Source organism: Staurois parvus, unplaced genomic scaffold (genome assembly GCF_062004578.1).
Source record: "Staurois parvus isolate SC_StPar_1 unplaced genomic scaffold, SC_StPar_1.0 ptg000276l, whole genome shotgun sequence".
NCBI lineage: Eukaryota > Metazoa > Chordata > Amphibia > Anura > Ranidae > Staurois > Staurois parvus.
In genome coordinates this window covers 3,464,694-3,487,500 of record NW_028318072.1, presented here as the reverse complement: position 1 = coordinate 3,487,500, position 22,807 = coordinate 3,464,694, and the positions used below count along the sequence as shown (strand labels likewise).

The 22,807-nt window shown below is 42.4% G+C and overlaps 1 protein-coding gene across 1 annotated transcript in view; it reads right to left on the bottom strand.

Moving 5' to 3' along the window:
* GPAT2 (glycerol-3-phosphate acyltransferase 2, mitochondrial) overlaps positions 1-22,807 on the bottom strand; it is a 102,520-nt gene that overhangs the window by 49,495 nt on the left and 30,218 nt on the right. The window contains exons 10-11 of the mRNA XM_089681724.1: positions 22,549-22,634; positions 14,701-14,801 (exon numbers count right to left, since the gene is read on the bottom strand). Of these exons, the coding sequence (XP_089537850.1) occupies positions 14,701-14,801; positions 22,549-22,634 (187 nt within the window). The remainder of the gene's footprint in view (positions 1-14,700; positions 14,802-22,548; positions 22,635-22,807) is intronic.

Here is a 22,807-nt window from a genome sequence, read left to right as displayed (position 1 = left end):
AGTGAAAAATGTGTCAAATAATAGTCCATTAGCGAATGGCCGGCAGCCATTTTGGAAACTGGCAAATTTGGATTTTTTTTGCCAAATAATGCCCAATGATGTTTGCATACATGTGAGTGTAACTGTGCTTTAAATAAATGCTGTGATTATGGTTTTACACTCTGTGGATCGCTCTTTCTTTGCATGTTTCCCACTACTAGTCCAAGCCTTACCCTAAGTGGGTTAGCTACCCTAATTAAGTTCCATTCTTTGGAAGTTCTTTATCTGCTCTTTGGTGATCTGGAGGAGGATTCAGCTTTCTGGGTTGTTTAACAAAGCGCAATTGACCACTCTTAATAGGGGGTCATGCCTTTCTGGTAAGCCTTCTGTATGAGTGTTTGGTGACACAGCAACTGTCCTTGGATATCTTTTATGTCATCACAGCCTCTGGGACGTTTCCTTTAATTTTGAATGGACTATTTTTTTTTTTTTTTTTTACACATTTTTCACCGTTTTCCTATGATTATTTGTCAATTTAAGCGCTGCACTTTTATGTATTTAATCGTATGGATTTAATCACAAGAGACCCCCCTTAGATCAGGGTCTACAGAGTTTCCCCTTACATCTAAATCCACAGTGTATTCCCTTACATCTGAATCTGCAGAGTTCTCCTTTACACCTGACTCTGCAGGGTTCCACTGTAAGGGGGGACTGCAGAATCTGAATTAAGGGGGTACACTGGGATGCAAAGGGGAATGCTGCAGACTCTGGTGTAAACGGGAACTTTGTTATAAAGATTGTAAGCTCGAAAGAGCAGGGCCCTCGATCCCCTCATGTTTTGCATTGTATTGGTATTGTTCTGTCACATGTTCTGTCCCCCTTTGTAATGTACAGCGCTGAGTGAACTATTGGCGCTTTATAAATACTGTATAATAATAATAATAATAATAAGAAGGTCTCTGGTAACCAGAGTCCCCACTTACATCAGAGTTCCCAGCATTTCCCAATAATCAGGGTTCCTAGAGCCCCCCTTATATCAGAGTTCACAGAGGTCTCCCTTACATTCGAGTCTGCAGAATGTCCACTTACACTATAAGGGGGAGCCCTGTGGACTCTAATGTAAAGGTGAACTCTGATGTAAAGGGTGCTCTGGGAACCCTGATTTAAGAGGGAGCTCTGATGTAAGGGGGTCTCTATGCTCTCTGAGTCCCCCTTACATCAATGTACTCACAGGAAGAAGAGAGAAACAAGGGAGTTCGGAGAATTCAGTCACAGTGGGTGGATGATGAGCTCACTCACCCAGGATGTCGGCACCTTTCATCCCAACCATGCATATTCTAAAAAGAAAAAACTTCTCCAAAAGCAGAAGAGGTCCATCACCTAGGGCGGGTGTCGGCAACCCGCGGCTCCGGAGCCGCATGCGGCTCTTTTTCACCTTTCCTGCGGCTCCGGAGCACACTGCCCACCAGGTGACAGGCAATAGGGTCGGCAAGCCGCGGCTCTTTTAATGCAGCTCTTCTATGTGCCAGGCGCCCGCTCCCCTCCCTCCTCCAAACATTGGCTGTCAGGATGTAGGCGGGGCAGCGTGACGAACTCCTCTCCTCTCACAGTCCGCCCTGAAGACCAGAACGGCGCGGGAACACAGCTAGAGGAACGCGCGGAGCAAAGGTAAGTGAATTGACACAGGGGGGATGAATTACTATAGGGGGGATGAATTACTATGGGGGATGAATTACTATATGGGGGATGAATTACTATAGGAGGGATGAATTACTATAGGGGGGATGAAATACTATAGGGGGGATGAAATACTATAGGGGGGATGAATTACTATATGGGGGATGAATTACTATGGGGGATGTATTACTATATGGGGGATGAATTACTATATGGGGGATGAATTAATTACTATATGGGGGATGAATTACTATATGGGGGATGAATTACTATATGGGGGATGAATTACTATGGGGGATGAATTACTATATGGGGGATGAATTACTATAGGGGGGATGAATTGCTATATGGGGGATGAATTACTATGGGGGGATGAATTACTATATGGGGGATGAATTACTATGGGGGATGAATTACTATATGGGGGATGTATTTTCAGTTTTAAAAATGTTTCTCTCAAAATAAATTTCAATCGTGGTTTTGGCGAGATTTGGCTCAGTTGAAAAAAAAGGTTGCCCACCACTGACCTAAGGCTATGATTGTGATTATGACGATACACTGTGGCCCTGGTTAACCCTTTGCTTACTGGGCCCTTAAACCCCCTTCATGACCAGAGCGCTTTTCGCAATATATGCAGTGTCGGATTTGTTTTAAATGTTGCAATGGTTTTGCGGCTCCCAGTCTTTTTTTCCCTCTCGGAAACGGGTCCAAGTGGCTCTTTATGTCTTAAAGGTTGCAGACCCCTGACCTAGGGACACTACCAAAAAACTGGAGTTTCACTAAGTGGATGGGGTGGTATAAGCATGCACTCAGGGTAGCCCTATAAAGTTTTTCATCAGTGTCCAATCACCTGAGGTAAACTACATATAACCCATTTTCATGACTACAGCCCTGTACTCCATACTGTTTAATTAATTTTGTATTTGCTGAATTCTGCGATAACCAAAGCACTCAAACCAAGCTGATAAACGTAAACAAAAGGTGCTGCAAACCAATCAGCAGTTAACTACAACCAGGATAAAGATCCAAAATCCATATGTGTTGCACTTTTAGGTACGAATTTCATGCTTATGGATACCTTTACAGTTTGAACAGAGGACAAAAAATTCAATCTGTCAACATTCTGCTCGTCACATCTCAAAGTAGAAATATTCTTTATTTGATAAGAGGTCTTCCAAGGACTTCAAGGAAAGGTATTAGTCATACTTTCAGCCATGCATTTTTCTTTTGTATCAGTTATTTAAGACTTGCTTTGGAATCTACAGGTCTATCTTTAAAATCATACCCAAAACCATAGGGTTATATCCCCCCCTTTTCAGAATGAGAAGCAGGTATTAGATATCAAGTATCACCGGTATGGGGTCACATATGTCCTTTAGAAAGGTGCCACAATCTCTAACACTGTTGCAGCCCCCTCAAAATTGTTCTGAGACACTGTCATCTCACAAAGGATCACTTCAACTGTGTACGCAAATCACAAAGGTATCAAAGTATTCAAAAGGCTCCCAGACAAAAGGATTGAGGGAGATGGAGCAATTTACATTAATGAAGAGGAAAGAAATGAGAATAAATCCATCTGGTGCTCGCCTACGACATGAGAGGGGAGGAGCGAGTGAGGGGGGAACTGGTGCAGCAGCTAAGTGACAGATGAAAAATAAGACAGTATTCCTTATATCTCCAAAGTTAGAAGGAAAACTTTTTCAAATTCTGTCATCAACAAAATCATCAGAACTCCTGATAAACTGTTCTAGGTCAGTGGTTCAGAAAGCAATAAAGCCAGGCAACTAGCATTTTTTTTAAAAAGGCAAGCTCAGAAAAGGTAGTCTACATATTTTATCAGTGCAGGTCTACTATAAAGACTCATTAAAGCCAAACTACAGGCAGATATAAAAAGTGAACACATCCTAATTTTTTTCTCTTTAATTCAAGCAGTGTAATAATTTAAAATTTTACTTCATCTCCTGCAGTCCCTGTGGTAGATGAAATAGTTCCCTTGCATGCAATATCTGTGTGTTTCACTGTTTATCTGAGGTTCAGATTAAAGACATATAAATGCTGTGATAGCATGAAGACTGTTCCCTTTCCTTTGCAGCAGGGGTCTCCGGACTTTTCAGTATGAGGGAAACACTGAACATTTTAGAAATATTTGGGGACCGAAAAAATAGGAATTTTCAGTTTAGGGTCACACTTGAGCAGTTCGGGACATCACATGTACAGCTCCTTGAAAAAGTATTCATACCGCTTGACATTTTCCACATTTTGTCATGTTACAACCAAAAACGTAAATGTATTTTATTGGGATTTTATGTTGTAGACCAACACAAAGTGGCACATATTTCTGAAGTGGAAGGAAAATGATAAATGGTTTTTAAAATTTTTTACAAATAAATATCTGAAAATGTGGCGTGAATTTGTATTCATCCCCCTTTACTCTGATACCCCTAACTAAAAATTTAATGGAACCAATTGCCATCAAAAGTCACTTAATTAGAAAATAAGAATCCAGCTGTGTTTAATTTAATCTCAGTATAAATACAGCTGTTCTATGAAGCCTTTAGAGGTTTGCTAGAGAACTTTAGTGAACAAACAGCATCATGAAGGCCAAGGAACACACCAGACAGGTCAGGGATAAAGTGGTGAAGAAGTTTAATGCAGGATTAGGTTATAAAAAAGGTTTGAACATCTCACGGAGCACTGTTCAATCCATCATCCGAAAATGGAAAGAGTATGTCACAACTACAAACCTAACAAGACATGGCCGTCCACCTCAACTAACAGGCTAGGAAAGGAGAGCATTAATCAGAGAAGCAGCCAAGAGGCCCATGGTAATTCTGGAGGAGCTGCAGAAATCCACAGCTCAGGTGGGGGAATCTGTCCACAGGAAAACTATTAGTCGTGCACTCCACAAATCTGGCCTTTATGGAAGAGTGGCAAGAAGAAAGCCATTGTTGGAAGAAAGCCATAAGAAGTCCCGTTTTCAGTTTGCAAGAAGCCATGTGGTGGACACAGCAAACATGTGGAAGAAGGTGCTCTGGTCAGATGAGACCAAAATTGAACTTTTTGGCCTAAAAGCAAAACGCTCATCACCCTGAACACACCATCCCCACCGTGAAACATGGTGGTGGAGGCATCATGTTGTGGAAATGCTTTTCTTCAGCAGGGACAGGGAAGCTGGTCAGAGTTAATGAGAAAAATGGATGGAGCCAAATATAAGGCAATCTTTGAAGAAACCCTGTTAAGCGTCTGCAAAAGACTTGAGACTGGAGCCGAGGTTCACCTTCTAGCAGATCTGAATCAATGTTCCCCCTGCGCTTATATATGGACCTGTAAACAATGATGAAGCTGCTAGCACCTCAATCCTATACCTATAGGTGTATATGCCAAATAAAAAATATATGGTGTACATACGTTGCTTAGCGCTGCACCATATATTTTTGATTATTCACCTTCTATCAGGACAACAACCTTAAACATAGAGCCAGAGCTACAATGGAATGGTTTAGATCAAAGTATATTCATGTGTTAGAATGGCCCAGTCAAAGTCCAGACCTGAATCCAACTGAGAATCTGTGGCAAGACTTGAAAACTGCTACTCAGAAGCTCTCCATCCAATCTGACAGAGCTTAAGCGATTGTGCAAAGAATGGGCAAAAATTTCTCTCTGTAAATGAGCAAAGCTAGAAGAGACATCCCCAAAAAGGCTTGAAGCCGTAATTGCAGCAAAAGGTGGTTCTACAAAGCATTGACTCAGGGGGTTGAATACAAATGCACACCACACTTTACAGTTATTTATTTGTAAAACATTTGCAAAACCATTTATCATTTTCCTTCCACTTCACATTTATGTGCCACTTTGTGTTGGTCTAATCACATAAAATCCCAATAAAACACATTTACGTTTTTGGTTGTAACATGACAAAATGTGGAAAATTTCAGAGGGTATGAATACTTTTTCAAGGCACTGTAATTCGCGCAGGAATCGCACCGCGTGGCCTACTCGATGTGGACGTTAGAGAGCCTTGCTGTTCTGTGCTGTATGGGAGAGATCCGCGGTGAGCGTTAACTGTATCTCAACCCCTTTTTTGCGATTGAAGCTGGTGTCTGTTGGACACCTTGTTTGTGAATTTCCTTATACCTTTTTTATTAAAGAGATAAATGAAAAAAAAGTATTGCACCATTATGTTTTCTTTTTTGTCCCTGAGTGTACTGCATGCTCTCATGGAGGTATGAGAAAGAGTGGAGAAGTTCATCATAAGAGCTTGGGCTGCAAAGTTGTTTGGCTGTGATTATTATCTGGAAGTATCTGAAACATCACCATATCTATTTGGACATCGGGTTCATTGCTCCCAGAGCACAAGCGCTGTTGCTGGTTTATAATCTGACCAGCCATTAGCTCTGGCGAGTTCATTTAATCTCCTTTGGTGGTGGATTTTTCACAATTGGTTCAAGTCACTGAAGATATATATATATATATATATATATTTTATTTTTTTTTGGACACTAATTTATGTTTGGACACTATAATTATTTATTTAAAACACTAATGTTTTTTGGATGATGATATACACCTTTGTATAAGTTTGTTATTAGCGCATACCTTTTAATTAGGATTATTGTTGCCAAAATTTATTTTGGGTGGGATATGCTGCTGACATTTTGGTGTTTTTTGTAAGTGGCGCTTTTTTCTTTTTAATTTGGTATACATTTTGTATGGCTCAAAACGCATCCACAACAAAATGGTGCTGACCCTTTTTTATCCCGCACCTGATTCGAATCGCATGGATGCCATATGATGCCAATTCTGGCAATCGCACTGCATCTTGCAATCTGTTCAGGGTCTGATTAACTTAACATTGACACCCACACCAGATCGCATGGATGCCGTGTGATTGCAATGTGGTGTGGGAAACGCACAAGATTCGCTATGTTTCCCACACAGCATTAGTGTGAACCAGGTCTCACATACCTGTAAACTCCATATCTTAAAGTACAGTGTCAGGAAAGGAGAAACGTGCCCAGGCGCAATGTTATGGACAGATGGAGAATTCCAGTTACCCAATGTCAGGAAAGCCAAATGTGCACAGACGCATAGTTATATGCAGATGGAGAATTCCTGTTAGCTGAACCTGTGCTCGTACTCATGTGCATGCCCGCCCGCCACTAGATTGGCGCCTAGTGGGCTATTTAAACACTTCTGCTGCATTAGGAGTTTGCCTTATGGACTACAGCGTTCAGGCACAAGAACAGGTAGCAAGTAGCCTAGCTTCTGTTCCTGATCCTTCTGTCCACACTTGAACTCTGCCTGAACTGACCCCTGGCTTTCTTTTTTACCACATCTCTGCCTGATCCTTCTGTCTCTTCACTTACCATTGCCAACTCCAGCCTAAACTGGACTACTCTTCCGACTGCTGCTCTGTTCCTGATATGTCTGACCTGGCTTGTCTGACCCTGCTCTGTGTCGAGCCTGTGATGGCCATTCTTACTCCTTCAGCCTGCCAAGAACCTGTTGTCCGTAACCTTCCAGCTTACCAAGTGCCTGATGACTGTCTAGCAGATTGCTTTGCCTGCGTCACAATTCAGTCTTCAGACGTCTCTTCTGCTGCCGTCATCGTCAGAACTGCCAGGCACTCGTGCCACTCCAGGCTCTCATGCCTCCTGTCACTTTATCAGGGGAACCGAGCCAGATGTGTAAGAGATCACCTTCCTGTCCATGTCAGGCTCCATCGCCAGGTACTTGACATACAGTACTGGACATGGTAGTTGATTCTTAGACCATGGATTATATGCCCCTATCTTCAGGTGACTGGATTATGGCAAACGTTTTGCTTTGAACAGCCCCACAGTGTACTCTTATAACCCTGCCCACTCAGTGAGGCTCCAGTTTTGGCAAACAGTAAGGAGATCAGAGAGTAAAAGTGGAACAGTATGAGCAGTGCCAGAGCCCAACAAAATGACCTCCAGCAGGCCACTGGTGTGAATGTCTCTGACCAAACAACCATAAACAGACTTCATGAGGATGGCCTGAGGGCTCGATGTCCTCTAGTGGGCCCTGTGCTCACTGCCCAGAACCATAGAGCTCGATTGGCATTTGCCATTGAACACCAGAATTGGCAGGTCCGCCACTGGCACCCTGTGCTTTTCACAGATGAGAGCAGGTTCACCCTGAGCAAATAACAGACGTGAAAAGGTCTGGAGAAGCCGTGGAGAAGGTTATGTTGCCTGTAACATCGTTCAGCATGACCGTTTTGGTGGTGGGTCAGTGATAGTCTGGAGAGGCATATCCATGGAGGGATGCACAGACCTCTACAGGCTAGACAATGGAACCCTGACTGCCAGTAAACAGGATGAAATCCTTGGACCCATTGTCAAACCCTACGCTGGTGCAGTGGATCCTGGGTTCCTCCTGGTGCACCACAATGCCTGGCCTCATGTGGCGAGAGTATGCAGGCAGTTCCTGGAGGATGAAGGAATTGATACAATTGAATGGCTCCCACACTCACCTGACCTAAATCCAATAAAACACCTTTGAGATATCAAGTTTCGGTCCACCCGACGATGCCAGGTTGCACCTCAGACTGTCTAGAAGCTCAGTGAATATAGCTAGGTAAATATATTTCTAAAGGTGCTAGTGATGTGAAATTTTCGCCATATGTCGGTAACAACCCATGCAATTCATACATAGAAAGACGCCAAAACAAATATGTTTAGAAATTAACTGCTTCTGCACCACCCTATAGCAGAAATTCTGCTACAGGGCAGCACGGGTGCGCAAAATCATGTATATATACACGTGATTTTACAATTCCGGGTAGGGGGCACGCGCAACCTAACCGCGCCGCCATTCACGGCCTTGGCTGTCAATCACCAGGTCCTGGCTGGGGATCGCCGAGTATCTCCGACTGGGGAGAAACCTTTGTATAAACAACACAGATCTCTCCCCCGTCAGCTCCTGCATACTGTTTTGTATGGCTCTGCATAGTAGAGCCATACAAAGCAGTGTTCTTACAGTGAAACACAGCGCAGCCTCATAGTACTACAGCACAGTTAACCCTTTGATCACCCCACGTTAACCCCTTCTTGCCCAGTGCCATTAATACAGTGTCAGTGCATTTTATTAGCACTATTCACTGTATTGGTGTCACTGGGGATGTCAGTGACACCAAGTCAGTTCTCCCCCAGTGTAAGAATGTCTGCCACAGTCCCGCTATAAGTCGCTTATCTCCGCCATTACTAGTAAAAAAAAAAAAAAAATTCCAGTACATATACTGCCATTTGTAAACGCTACAACTTTCATGTAAACCAATTAATTTACACGCATTGGAATTTTTTTTTAGCAAAGACATGTAGCAGAATACATTTTGGCCTAAATTTGACGAAATTTGATTTTTTTTACTGGACATGTGTAATAGCAAAATGTAAAAAATATAGTTTTTTTTCTCTCAAAATTGTCGGTCTTTTTTTGTTTATAGTGCAAAAAAAAATAAAAACCGCACAGGCGATCAATTACCACCAAAAGAAAGCTGGGAAATGTGTGGGGAAAAAAAAAAAGATGTAAATTTAATTTGGGTGTATGACTGCGCAATTGTCAGTTAAAGTAATGCAGCGCCATATAGCAATTAATGGCCTGGTCAGAAAGGGGGGTAAATCCTCTGGAGGGCAAGTGGTTAAGTTATGTGTAATAAAATGGAATGAAACAGAGAAAAAGTACTGAACATGCTAACTGAAATTTTTTTTTAATACTTCGTACAAAATCCTTTGTTGGTAATGACAGCTGCAAGACACCTCCTGTGTGGAGAAACTAGTCGCATGCATTGCTCAGGTATGATTATTCCACACAGTCTTCAAATCTTGAAGGTTCTGTGGGCCTTTTCTATGAACTCTGATCTTAAGTTCTTTCCATGGATTTGCTTTTGGCTTTAAGGTGATTGGCTGGGCCATTCTAGCAGATTTATTTTCCTTTCTTTGAAACCAATTGAGAGTTTGCTTGGTTTTGTGTTAGGGATCATTGTCTTGCTGAAATTTCCACCCTTGTTTCATTATCATCCTGGTAGATGGTAGCAGATTTTTTATCAAGAATGTCTTGGTACATTTTTCCATTCATCCTTCCTTCAATGATATGAAGTTTGCCAGTATCGTATGCTCAAAAACAGCCCCAAACCATGATGTTCCCACCTCCAAACTTCACTGATGGTATGGAATTTTTGGGTGATGTGCAGTGCCATTTGAACTCCAAACATGGTGTGTATTATGACATCCAAAGAGTTCAGTTTTGGTCTCATCTGACCGGACTATATTCTCCCAGCATTTCACAGGCTTGTCTAAATGTTGTGCAGCAAACTTTAAACGAGCTTCAACATGCTTTTTCTTCAGCAACGGAGTCTCGCATGGTGAGCGTGCATACAGACCTGTGCATTACTTTTAGTTTTCTTTGAAACAATTGTACCTGCTAACATCCAGGTCTTTCTGATGTGCTCCACAAGTGCTCTTTGGCTCTTGGGCAACTCTTCTGATAATTCTTTTCACTCCTATGTCAGAAATCTTGTGAGAAGCACCTGGTCGTTGCCAGTTTATGATGGTCTTTCCACTTCCGGATTATGGCCCCAACAGTGCTCACTGGAACATTCAGAAGTTTAGAAATCCTTCTGTAACCAATGCCATCAGTATGTTTTGCAACAATACGTTTGCGAAGGTCTTGAAAGAGCTCTTTACTTTAACCATCATGAGATGTTTCTTGTGTGACACTTTGGTAATGAGACACCTTTTTATATGCCATCAGTTAAGACTAAACCAGCTGATATTATTTTGCACTGACAAGGGGCAGGATTGCTTTCTAATTACTGATAGATTTTAGCTGGTGTCTTGGCTTTCCATGCCTTTTTGAACCTCCCTTTCATGTGGTTCAATACTTTTTTCCTGTGTCATTCCATTTTATTACACATAACTCAATTCAATACTTATTTTACCTGATATATATATATATACATTTTCCAAACATATAAATAAAGTGAAACCCTGTGTTGTAAACTTAAATCTCTGTGTAACAACCAAAATGTCTTCTGAATATTACTGTGACTCCACCATAAATTCATGCAAATATATGCTGCTACACCGATTGAACGTTTTATGGTATATGTTATAATTATTGAGATTTTTCTTAGATGACATTTACTTGTATATGATATAAGGGATACTGTCAGGTAGAAATAAGAGTGTTTTAGTTGCACTGCACTTTTTATATTGCTTGTAGCAGGCCAGATGTGGCCCACAGGTCACAGTTAATAGAAGTTGCAGACTTTAAATAAACTTGAGAGTGAATCACCTTCTCCTTAGGATGCTCGGGATTAGGACAAAAAGTCTGTAGCTCTCCAGTTTTCGGGCTACTCCATATTAGCATCATAGGTCCACCAAAGTATGCTATAAGCAAGTAAGTGACATTTTGCAGAGTAGAGTAGGGACTGGCCAGGGATACATTACTTTGATGCAGTTGGCCAGCTTGAACATGCATAGCAATATATGTGAACTAGAAATCCCTGTTTTTATGCAAAACTTTACCAGAAATGTGTAATGGTGTATAGCAGTGTCCAAAGGGTTCATTCAGATTTATTTGTAAAGAGGACCTAGGCCTCACCACCACCTTATCCTGGAAGGGTTCCCTGCAGAAAAAGCATAACCAACTCCAAAACCCTGCAAGCAGGGGTAATGACAACCAAAAAGACAATCTTGCATAAAATAATAACAAGGAAATCTCTTGGAAGGTTTCAAAGAAGGCAGCTGTTAACTGACAAGACCAAAATTAAGGTTCCAAAATTAAGGGAAAAAATGTGGGCCACACAGAACAATCCATGTGACACTATCAGGTACCTGATGATGGAGGCCAATGGAGAGAGGGCTTCCCTTGCGGCTAAGTTCCGGACTCCCCTGAGAGTAGGACAGCGGGGGTCAGGCTCAAAGTTGCACAGGTCGCCTGTAGGAGTGCTGGTTGGTGGTCCACTCAGAAGCACAGCTGGTGCACGAAGATAGGTCTGCAGACAGGAGGCGCCTGTGCGTGGTATGCAAACTCTTCCAGGATTTAGATGATTACTGGGTAGTCGGTTCAAGCCAAGGTCAGGTACCAGGTGGGAATCAGAGCAGACGTAGTCAGATGGGATAGCCGAGGTCAAACACAGAGGAGCAAGAGAGAGAGTATCCGTAAGCCAAGCCAAGCCGAGGTCAGATCAGGGGTAAATCCGAGTAGACAGGTCCAGGAGCAAGCCAAGTCAGTAGCAGGAAATCACAGGTCACAATCACAGGAAACAGGAACAAGGCACGGGGAGCTAGAGATCATCCAGCAACTTGAGGAAGTGATGAGCCTCCTTACAAAGGCCGTTTGGTACCAAACTGAGGCTGATGCATGCTTCTGTGGCCATACAGGGTACTGGCAGAAATGCCAGATCTTCCAGAACTTCTGCCGTGGACAGGACCCTGACAGACACCTTGAAATAAAGGGCTATAACCAAGGAATGAGACACTATAGGTCTTTGAAACAGCCAAAGTCGAGCTCTCTCTCTTGATGGTACTCAAGGGAGAAAGACATCTCCACATCAGATTGGAGAAAAGCCAAAATGCACCCCACAGGATAGTCAGAGATGAAAATTACAAGCTTTCACCAGGTGAAATAAGTGGGGCAAAGAATAGCATGAAATTTGAACAGGAATGCTTTTCCTGTCCGAATCGCATGCGGTTTCTTCAATGCTCCTGTGTGAACTCAGGCTTGTCATAGCCTGAGTTCACATAGGAGCGGTGCAAGAAACCTCCTTGCACTGATCCTATGCTGTGTGCAGAGTGGGAGAGAAGAGCATGTGGTGATGTATATACTGGTGTCGGCTATCAGGTGGAGGATGGAGGCAGATGCTCTGGATTCTTAGCTGAAGGAAAGGAGAAAAGGCCGTGGGGATTTCAAATCCAACGGCTTTCTCTCCTCTCCTACAGCTGAGAATCTGGAGCACCTGCCTCCATCCTCTGCTGGCCGACACCAAGTTTTATATCCCCACACCACGCCCTTCTCTCCCACTCTCCGCTCACCATGAGATCAGTGCAGGGAGGCTACCCACACTGCTCCTGTGTGAACTCAGAAGTGGGGAAAACGTATGCGATTTGGACAGGAATAGCATGCTATTCTGTGAGATAGAATTAGCGTCCATACATCTTGTATTGATGCAAATCGAACTGCAAAGTATCGGTACTTGGTATTGGTGAGTACTTGACTGAAAGCATCGGTACTCGTACTTGCCAATCAAAAAAATCTTGGTGCATCCCTAGAAACAGGCTTCTCATATATGATGGCACATTTTCCTGACGATTGATTTTCTAGTCTTGAGGAGGGTAGGATTCAGAATCAGAAACACTCCTATCCTTCAGGACTTGGGCATAAGAAGTCATGCTGTCAAAGTTAGTGACAGTAAAACAGGATGAAGATCAGGCCCTAAAACCGCAAATCGTGCCAATCTGGAAGAGCCTATGGCTCATCTGTCAAGAGACTTATGGCATCAGCATATAAAACTTTTCTTGGCCAAGCAGATACAAATCAGACTCACCAGAAAGACCTCCTCCTGTGAAGAAGCAGCTGAAATGGAGGGAAGTATAGATCAGAGAAAATTGATCCCAAGGAGTCACCATGGCATCCAAAGCAAGCGCCTGAGGTTCCCCAATTCTGGGCACAAATCTGTCCAGTTTGCTGTCGAATGTGGATGCCGAGAGACTCACAGCAGGCATTCCGTAGCACAAAAAAAATCTCTGTGAATACTTCCAAAGAAAAGCCCATTCTCCCAAAGCAAGCTGCTGACAGCTGAGAAAATCAACTTGGCAATTTTGCACGTCAGGTATGTACACAGCAAAGAGAGTTGGAACATAAAGTGTTGCCCAAGACAAGATCAGATCCACTTCCTTCAAAGCAAAGTGACTGCTTGTGCCCCCTTGATGGTAATGTATGCAACAGCCATGGCACTCTCCGAATGCACCCTGATGGAAAGACTTTAAAAGCAGTCCAACCAATGTAGGAACTCGATCTCCCAAAGTTCCGCAGAAGTTACTGGCAACTTCTGCTCCTTTGAGGAGCACATTTCCTGAAATGGAAGGTTCTCCAGAACACCTCTCCAGCCTGGCATCTATTGTCAAGGCCTTCTACTTCACTGGTAGGATTTCCCTGTATCCAGCATTAGCATGAATTTACATTGGCTCCTGCTGCTGTCAGTCAAATCCTGAGGAGAGAGTAGGGGGCGGGACCAAGCCGTACTGCGTATGTCTATGGATAAATGCGTGTCTCCATAACAAGCGGATTAGGGGGCACTTGTAGAAGAGGCGCGGACCTCAGAAGAGGAGGTTCAGGGTTACACTGTGCAATACCATTGCAAAGAGTAGGATACAATGTTTATCACGTTAAGAAAAAAAATTCTAGCTTTACAATAAATCACTTTAAATCAAGTTCTGCTAAAGATAAAAAAAACAACTCAGAATTCTACTTTTTTGTTACGTGCAACAAAACATATAAATACACAGGAAGGTAGATTTAAGGAGACAAGAATTTGCTTGTGTACTTAAAGCCAAATAAAATAGAACCAATAGGCTTCTTGTATCTGTAGATTCAGTTTCAATTTTCTAATGAATAGTATCATCTCCTTCTTTCTTTTTAGTCTCTCACAAATAGAAATACAGCTTTCCTTTTTTCTTATATAATTTAAACAAATAATGGCAACCTGAGGTGATTGGAGGAAGATTTTTACAGTAACCTTTTTTCATAAAGATTTTTTTTCATAGTTTTATTGATGTTTTCAACCTTGCCCATTACACTGCCCACGGTTTTCCCTATTTGCACAGTACAGTAATGGAAAATTCATCAATCTTAACAAGGAAAAAAAAAAAAAAAAATCTTTTATTAGGATTTGTAAATGGGATTTTTTTTTTTTTTTTTACTTAAAATAAATGTATTTTATAATCTGTATTAACAAGAAACATATTAAAACATCAGCATTTTTTACAACCAACTGACTTACAGTATAAGGCATTTTACCTCGGAGTGAATGCATCAAGAAGCCACGCAGTAATGCTTGTTCCTGGAAGACAGTTGAGCTAGCTTCTCTTTCCACTGCGGTCTCATCATACATCTTTTTCCTAAACAGAGGAACAGGATAAGCTGGGAGATAATTTTTACTAGCAATAGTAATGAGTATAGATTTCTTTTTACCTCTCCATGTCAGCAAAATTATTGTAGAATAACTAACACAATGCTATTTTTTTGGGAGGGGAGAGGGGTGGTAGAGTTCCAACTGAAAATTTCACTAAAACAGTAATGGCCCATTCAGAACTATCCAGTCACACATTAATTGGCAAGTTAACAGGAGTTGTATTAGGGCCTCCCATCCATTTGAATAGGCTGCCAACACCACAACAGTTCTAAAGACTTGTGCATGGTAAAGCAGGCATGTCCATGTAATGTAATTTCAAAGTGTGTTAATGTGATCATCAATGCATGCATTAACACAACACATTAGGTGTGAAAAGGCCCCAAAGAATTTCAGCTTCAGTCAACATAGATCATCTTATTGCTGTCCCTGTGGATTAGGCTTCCATGCAGGCTCACCAAATAAACATAAAAATATTAAAGTAAATCTGTCTCAAAATAAATACAGTTATACTGACCAACTGGCTTGATTACTTTGACTGCATGTTTGACAATATTTCAAAGGGTAAGAGCAGGACCGCTGATAGGGGTTAGCACAAGTCTTTCTGTATGGGGCCTTGGCCATCAGGGGGCACCCAGGCAGCAGGGGAATTGAATCTTGTTAGGAGAGGGGGTGATCAGTAAAGTGGGGATCAATTACAGCAACTGATTCCCTTGTTGTCTCTTTCTGCAACAGTTAAAACTGGCTTCTCATTCTCTCCTTCCCATCCACTTTCAGCTGCTGCAGGGAGAGACACACTTGGGATCGGTTCCTGTAATTGGCACTCCCTGCCTCACCAATCACCTTCCATGTCCAGTATTCGATTCCCCCTGCTGTCTGCTAATAATAATCTTAGTCTATTCTTAATGAAAATATAATTTTAATATTTTTTTGGAGAGGCACTGTCAGATAGGCTGTACGGGGCCCCATGATTTATAACAGTAGCCCTGTATAAAAGTACTCAAACAAAGGTAGCCTAGCCTAAAACTAGCAGGCCCACCTTGATGGAAGACACTGCAAATCTGTGCTCCAGAACATTTTTTGCCCTGTGCTGCTTCATTATTTCGTATGGCAGTCAGTAGCACATCTGTGGGCACAGTGAAAGATACAAGCAAAGCAGCGTCCGTCTTGTGTCTATAAATCAGCCATACTTTTAAACCACCAATACTCATTAAAGAGTGTTACCAGGCTGTATTTCTACAACCTTTACATAAAATTATAATGGAATTTTTGACCCACCCAAGACAGAGTGGGCAGTGAATATGGGGAAGTAATGTGTTTCAAAGGGACACTCCTCCTTATGACAAAGGAGGAGTGTGCCTTTGAAACACGTTACCGCCCCCCAATTCACTGCCCACTCTTTCCAATATCACATAGGGATTACCACGAGGCAGTGCATAGCGCTGCAGGACTCTGGGCTTCGGTGGCCTTTTGACAGCTTTCAGAACAGATCCTTCTTATGCCGGCTTGCGATATACAAACTACCGCTGCATACAGACTGAAGGTGTCCAAATGTTATCCCTATGCTGATGTCAAGAGTTTCAGATTTAAGTGTGCTATGTTTTTTATCTTTAATAAATGGATTATGCTCATTAGGATTGCGTGCTATTGTTCTTTTATCTTTTACGTTCCTCTGATCTTCCCGGAACTACTTCCAAAAGCTGCAGGATCCTTTGCTGCATGGCCATTGATCATCACTGGACGTGAACTATACTGTCATTCCTGATAGATCTGAAAAGGCTGGAACTTGTAGTGCGCTGTCTGGTCTGTGTATTTTTTGCATCTACGGGAGCAAAAAAGGCTTTGAATAAGGCCTCAAGATGTCTGTCTGACGCATCCTGAATTACCATGAGGGTCTTATTAAAATAGGACACTGCCAGGTTCACCATCAGCATGCGCCATTTCTTAGTGAACTCATTTTCCATGGGGAATTGTTGAGCAAATAATTTTGGCAGAACAAACATCTTTTTCAGGGTAAACCCTGTCCGTGTAAATCACATCTTGTAAATAAGGATGTAAAAGGGAAAGATTGGGGATGCTGTGGCCGGCCGCATGATCACAATCTCGTAACCTTTGGATCCAGGGAGTCAAAAAGCAGTACTTTTAAGTTGATATGGACCACGTTAGCAATAAATTCCATTAAATACTTCTGGGTCTGAGGCAAAACCTGGCCCTGGAATTCCTCAGGAGTAGATTCTCCAGAAAAGGTACCTTTCTCAATGAAAAAAAAAAAATCGCTTCTGCTTTGTCCTTCAGTGGCTTTTGGACAAGCTCCTCCTTTTCCATTAATAAGGAGGGGAATAATGTTTCTGCTTGAGACCAAGACAGTCTAATCTAGAAAGGATTCCAAATAGCTGGTGTTGTACCCCAGTGAGAGCAGATTAAAATCCCTCCCTTAACACAAAGGAACTAGATGAAGGTGCCCCAGAATTAGTGAAAAGACCAGAAAAGTGAATGGAATTAGAGACATATGGAACTAACTCCCAAGGGTTATAATGCAAGGGAAGCTGCACCCAGGTTCCTTCCTACCTGATAAAGGAAGGTGGAAACCTCCTCCCCCCTTGATCCCCTACCTCTGCTGTCGCTGAGACATGGCCTGCCAACAGTACAGAATGAACTAATGCTAATGAGCAGCCCCAGTCAGCTGAGAGCAGTAGATTCTGTTATAATTCACCCATGCTGGTATCCCAGAAAAAGATAGGTGCTGTAACCCAAGTATGTCCTGCCTTTTTCTACCAGTGGTCCATCACCTTGTAACAGTGGTATACAATAGTATTTATCAGAGTTGGCAGTTGAAAGCCCCTGCAAAGCATGTTGCACAAGAAAAATGGCTGGTTGCGCTGTATAACAATGCCCGACACACAGAGTGTCCTTCCTGTGTTCCCATACAGATGGGGTGGAGAGAAGCGCTCTGCCCTCTGCCTTCTAGCGCCAAGAATCTCCCAGACCAACCTTAAGCTCTGCAACCAGTATATGGTGCTGAGGGCAGATACTGCTAAAAAAATGTTTTTAAACTGCAGCCAAAAAAAGGGGGAGCGTATAACACTAGGGGCCAGCAAACAAGGGAAGCTCCTCCCAACCCCCTCCTGGGTACATGCAAGTACCGGGCTTTCACTGGGGAACTCACAAGACCTGGCTGCAGGACACATCTTCAAACTGCACCCATCACAGCAGACTGTCACAACACAGGCCTTTGGGGACATGACTACCCATGCAATATATCATTGCACAGGGTCCCATGACACAGGGTCCAGTGCCAAACGGCAATGCTACTAGCAGACAAACGGTGCAAGTAACAGATTTGGATAAGCAAGTCTCCTAATCCCCAATGGAATCTTGAGAAGGACTAGCTAAAAGATACAATTATATAGATACAGACAAGACAATCCCCTAAGACATCAAAAAAACCTGAAGCTATGCCTAGCTGGGAGGAGTTCTTTCCGGAAGGGGATTTTTTGTCTTTTTTTGGCAGCATCCAATCAACTGAAGGTGGCAGCATAAGCCTATTGCAATGGATATGAAGATACACAAAGGTTGATTTACTAAAACTGGAGAGTGCAAAATCTGATACAACTCTGCATAGAAATCAATAAGCTTCCAGATTTTTTTTTGTCAAAGCTTAATTGAACAAGCTGTTAGAAGCTGATTGGCTTCAATGCACAGCTGCACCAGATTGTGTACTCTCCAGTTTCAGTAAATCAACCCCATAGTGTCCTGGGATGTACAATAAAGAAATGTGCACTTATGGCATTTTAGGCACGTTATGTGTAGACGCCTCCTTTGTGCAGACATCCAAAAGCCCAGAGACTGCTGCTGGACATCACCATCTTGGATGTGATGTCAGTAACCCCAGAAAACACTGCTTTGCTACTACCTAGGCAACTACAGAAAAAAAGTTGAAAAGAAGGTGAGGGGAAGAAGAGCAGGGTCAGCAAATAAAGTAATTAGACACTCCCAGAGGAGTAGAGGGCTGTGATAGGGCAGGAGGGAGGGGAAACTGTGGCTGTGCTAGAGATCTGACTACTCCTGGAGTGGTCAAATCCTGTAGTAAGAGTAAAGGCACACTGCAAGTGAATTGTGTATGAAGAGGAAAAAAACACATTAAGTAAGCATTTAAAATGGTTGATTTGTCTGTACTATTACCTGCAAATATTTAAGTTGGTGACAGGGTATCTAAGCAAAAAAGAGAAAAGTCCTCATTTGCTTGTTTGTTCTGGGTCAGTAATTTATAAGTTGTAAAGCGGGGGGGGGGTTTAGCAAGTAACCAACTTTCTTAAGGGGCGAGCTCAGCAATGGCCACAGTGTTGCCACTTTCCTCATTATATGCATGAATATAGCAAATCTTCTGGCAGGTTAAATTATATACAAATACATATACACACACACACACGCATATATATACAGTATATATATACACACTGGGAAGGCTGTCCACAAGGTTTAGGAGGGTGTCTATGGGAATGTTTGACCATTCTTCCAGAAGAGCATTTGTGAGGTCAGGCACGGATGTCGGACGAGAAGGCCTGGCTCACAGTCTCCGCTCTAATTCATCCCAAAGGTGTTCTATCGGGTTGAGGTCAGGACTCGTGCGCAGGCCAGTCACGTTTCTCCACCCCAAACTCACTCATGCATGTCTTTATGGATCTTGCTTTGTACACTGGTGCACTGTCATGTTGAAACAGTGAGGGGCCATCCCCAAACTGTTCCCACAAAGTTGGGAGCATGAAATTGTCCAAAAAGTCTTGGTATTCTGACGACTTAAGAGCACTGGAACTAAGGGGCCAAGCCCAACCCCTGAAAAAAAAAATTCATGCTATAATCCCCCCTCCACCAAACTTTACACTTGGCACAATGCAGTCAAGCAAGTACTGTATTCCTGGCAAACAACAAACCCAGACAGGTCCATCGAATTGCCAGACAGAGAAGCGTGATTCGTCACTCCAGAGAACTTCAGTGCTCTAGAGCCCAGTGGTGGCGTGCTTTACACCACTGCATCCGACGCTTTGCATTGCACTTAGTGATGTAAGGCTTGGATGAAGCTGCTCGCAATGGAAACCCATTCCATGAAGCTTTCTACACACTGTTGTGCTAATCTGAGGGCCACACGAAGTTTGAAGGTCTTTAGCGCTGGCGACTTCTGCGCACTGTGCGCTTAAGCATGTGCTGACCCCACTGTGTCATTTTATGTGCCCTACCACTTAGTGGCTGAGTTACTATATTTCCCAGTTGCTTCCAATTTGTTATAATACCACTAACAGTTGACCGTGTAATATTTAGTAGCAAGGAAATTTCATGGATGGATTTATTGCACAGATGGCAACCTATCACGCTTGAATTCACTGAGCTCCTGAGAGCGACCCATTCTTTCACAAATGTTTGTAGAAGCAGTCTGCATGCCTAAGTGCTCGATTTTATACACCTGTGGCCATGGAGGTGATTGGAACACCTGAATCCAATGATTTGGAGGGGTGTCCCTATACTTTTGGCAATAGAGTGTGTATATAAATACATACATACACAAACAATACATATATATTGGTGGGACTCAGCTCAAGAGTAGCACCTTTCATGAACATCAGTCCAGGCAGGTTGCCTTCATAAGCAACATCAGGTTTTTCAGCCCGGTTAGACTGCCACTCTCCCAGTCTGTTTACACACTTTCCTCTTACAGCAGCTGGTCTCCAGGGATGGAGCCCTGAACCCATAGCCAGCCTCAAAAGGTTGTGCACAGCTACACAATCAAGATGCTAATTTCCAGTGAAATGTGGACACAAGGTTAGAGACTTCATCCCTCCCAAGTCTGCACAAAGCTTCTGGGCTCCGGAAACCCAAATAAGGATTCACTAATCCTGGCAAGAAGTGCGAAACTAGAAATCCTGGAGCCCCTGAACCCGCGATTAAACATCTGCATAACCCACCTTGTTGTAGCTGTAGTTCAATGACTCATATCTGCACGACAGTCACCGACTACCATTGGTAGTCTAACAACACTCAAAGATGTACATTTATAACAGAGACAAATTACTGCTAACTATTCTCACAATATCTTCTATTTATCTGAGGCTCAGTTCTGCTTAATATTCAAGCGAGATTCTTTTAAATGTGCAATCCCCAGTGGGGATGTAAATACTCCTGTATAAAGGATAGAATAAAATGTTCTGTTTCTGACACATCCAAATACTATTACTACAACTGCCACTAGCAAGACTGATTTCATTGTGTTGTACCTTCTTCATCTCGGCTTTTCTACTCCCTCATCACAAGCTTCTCGCAAAGAACATAAAACATACTTAACCCCTTTGCGCCAACGTCACACAAATATTCGGCCTCACAGAACTGGGCTTTTTTCCATGGGTTCGCATATTTGCATAGCTGTCTTTGTGCTGGGGGCGCTCCCAACACATAGACCGGGGTGTCACTGAGAGCCCCAGAGTCCCATTCTAATGATCGGGACCCGGGACTCCCGATTTAAAGTCACATGATCACTGTGATAGCCTCTGATTGGCTATCACAGTGATCAGTCACTGTACAGCCCGGCCCCCTTGTTTTTTTTTATTTTTTCTATGAATGGAGGAGAGAGATACATTGCATCTCTCTAACGTCTGGCATAGGGGGGGAGGGGGGGGGGGTTAGTTGGGTGAAGTATGTTTAAAAATAAAAGAGATAAATACTAAAAAATAAAAGAAAACAAAGAAAAAAGACCTAGATCACAGTTTGATCTAGTTCAGTGCCTGGGTGTTTGGGTCAAGGTCAAAAGGTCAGGGTCAAAGGTCAGGGTTTTGTTTTTTTTTTAATGGTATTCTTGTCCATTAGCGTCAGTGTGTTTTAGGTAAAAAAAAACAAAAAACAAAAACAAAATGCAAAATGAGCACTATTGTTTCTGGGCTGTACTATGAGTACAAACAACAAATAACATACACATATATGGCACCACTGCGATTGTCAAGAGCTGAAAAAATTTATTTTGGGTTGCTCTTTGATGGTAGGTTATGGTAGTAATAAGAAATACAAAGCTAAATTTTAAAAAATTATTTTTTTTTACTATTCTGGGCCAGTTTTCCTTTGATAATAAAAAAAATCAGCAGATATCCATTACCACTTACCACCAAATGAAAGCACAATTTGTCCTGAAAAAAACGCAGTATAATTCACCTGGATGTACAAAGTAGTTATGATATGGACGGTTTTAATAACACATTTCAACGTTGCAAAATTGTGCTTATGCATTAAGATTTGTTTTACCTTTAGGTTGGGTTAAGAGGGAAATGTAGTGTATTTTAACTAGTGTATATTCTGCAATGAATGAGCAAAGCACAGGTTTGCTTTATCCCTTTCACTGCCAGGTCCATACAGCGTACAGATCTACAGCACTGCTTCTAACTGGTCATGTCTGTACGCCATACCGACTTGCATTCCTGCTTTTACTATAAGCCTTATGGTCACTTCGGTGATCATGAGCTTATAGCAAAACTGTTCAGCAGACTCTGATGAACAAACAGATAGCTCTGATCAGTGGCTAACAAGCCACCAATCAGAGATATTCATCTCAAATATATCGCATTCACCGTCCCCTGCCAATGCTATAGCATTATATGACCTTTTACTACTTTATGAAGCCAAAAATCAAGAACTGGTGGCATGTCACCAGCAAGGGTCAGACCTTACATTCATATCACTAACTTTTCATTTTTCATTACCTCATACCCAGAATATATGGGAGAAGAGCATCTTTCAAACAAGGGACTGGTGCTAAATGCTTCCACATGTAGTTGCTCATGTATTCCTGAAACAGTAAAGCAACAAATGTTTAAAGAACTGTGGATTCTAATGTTGAGTTGTTACTTCGTAACAATTTTCTAACAGTACATGAAGCTGGAAGGAATATGAAAAGTAGCTTACCTGGCATAAAAGACAACCAAAATACTTTGTTGCTTGTGCTTTAAAGAGACTCTCTCA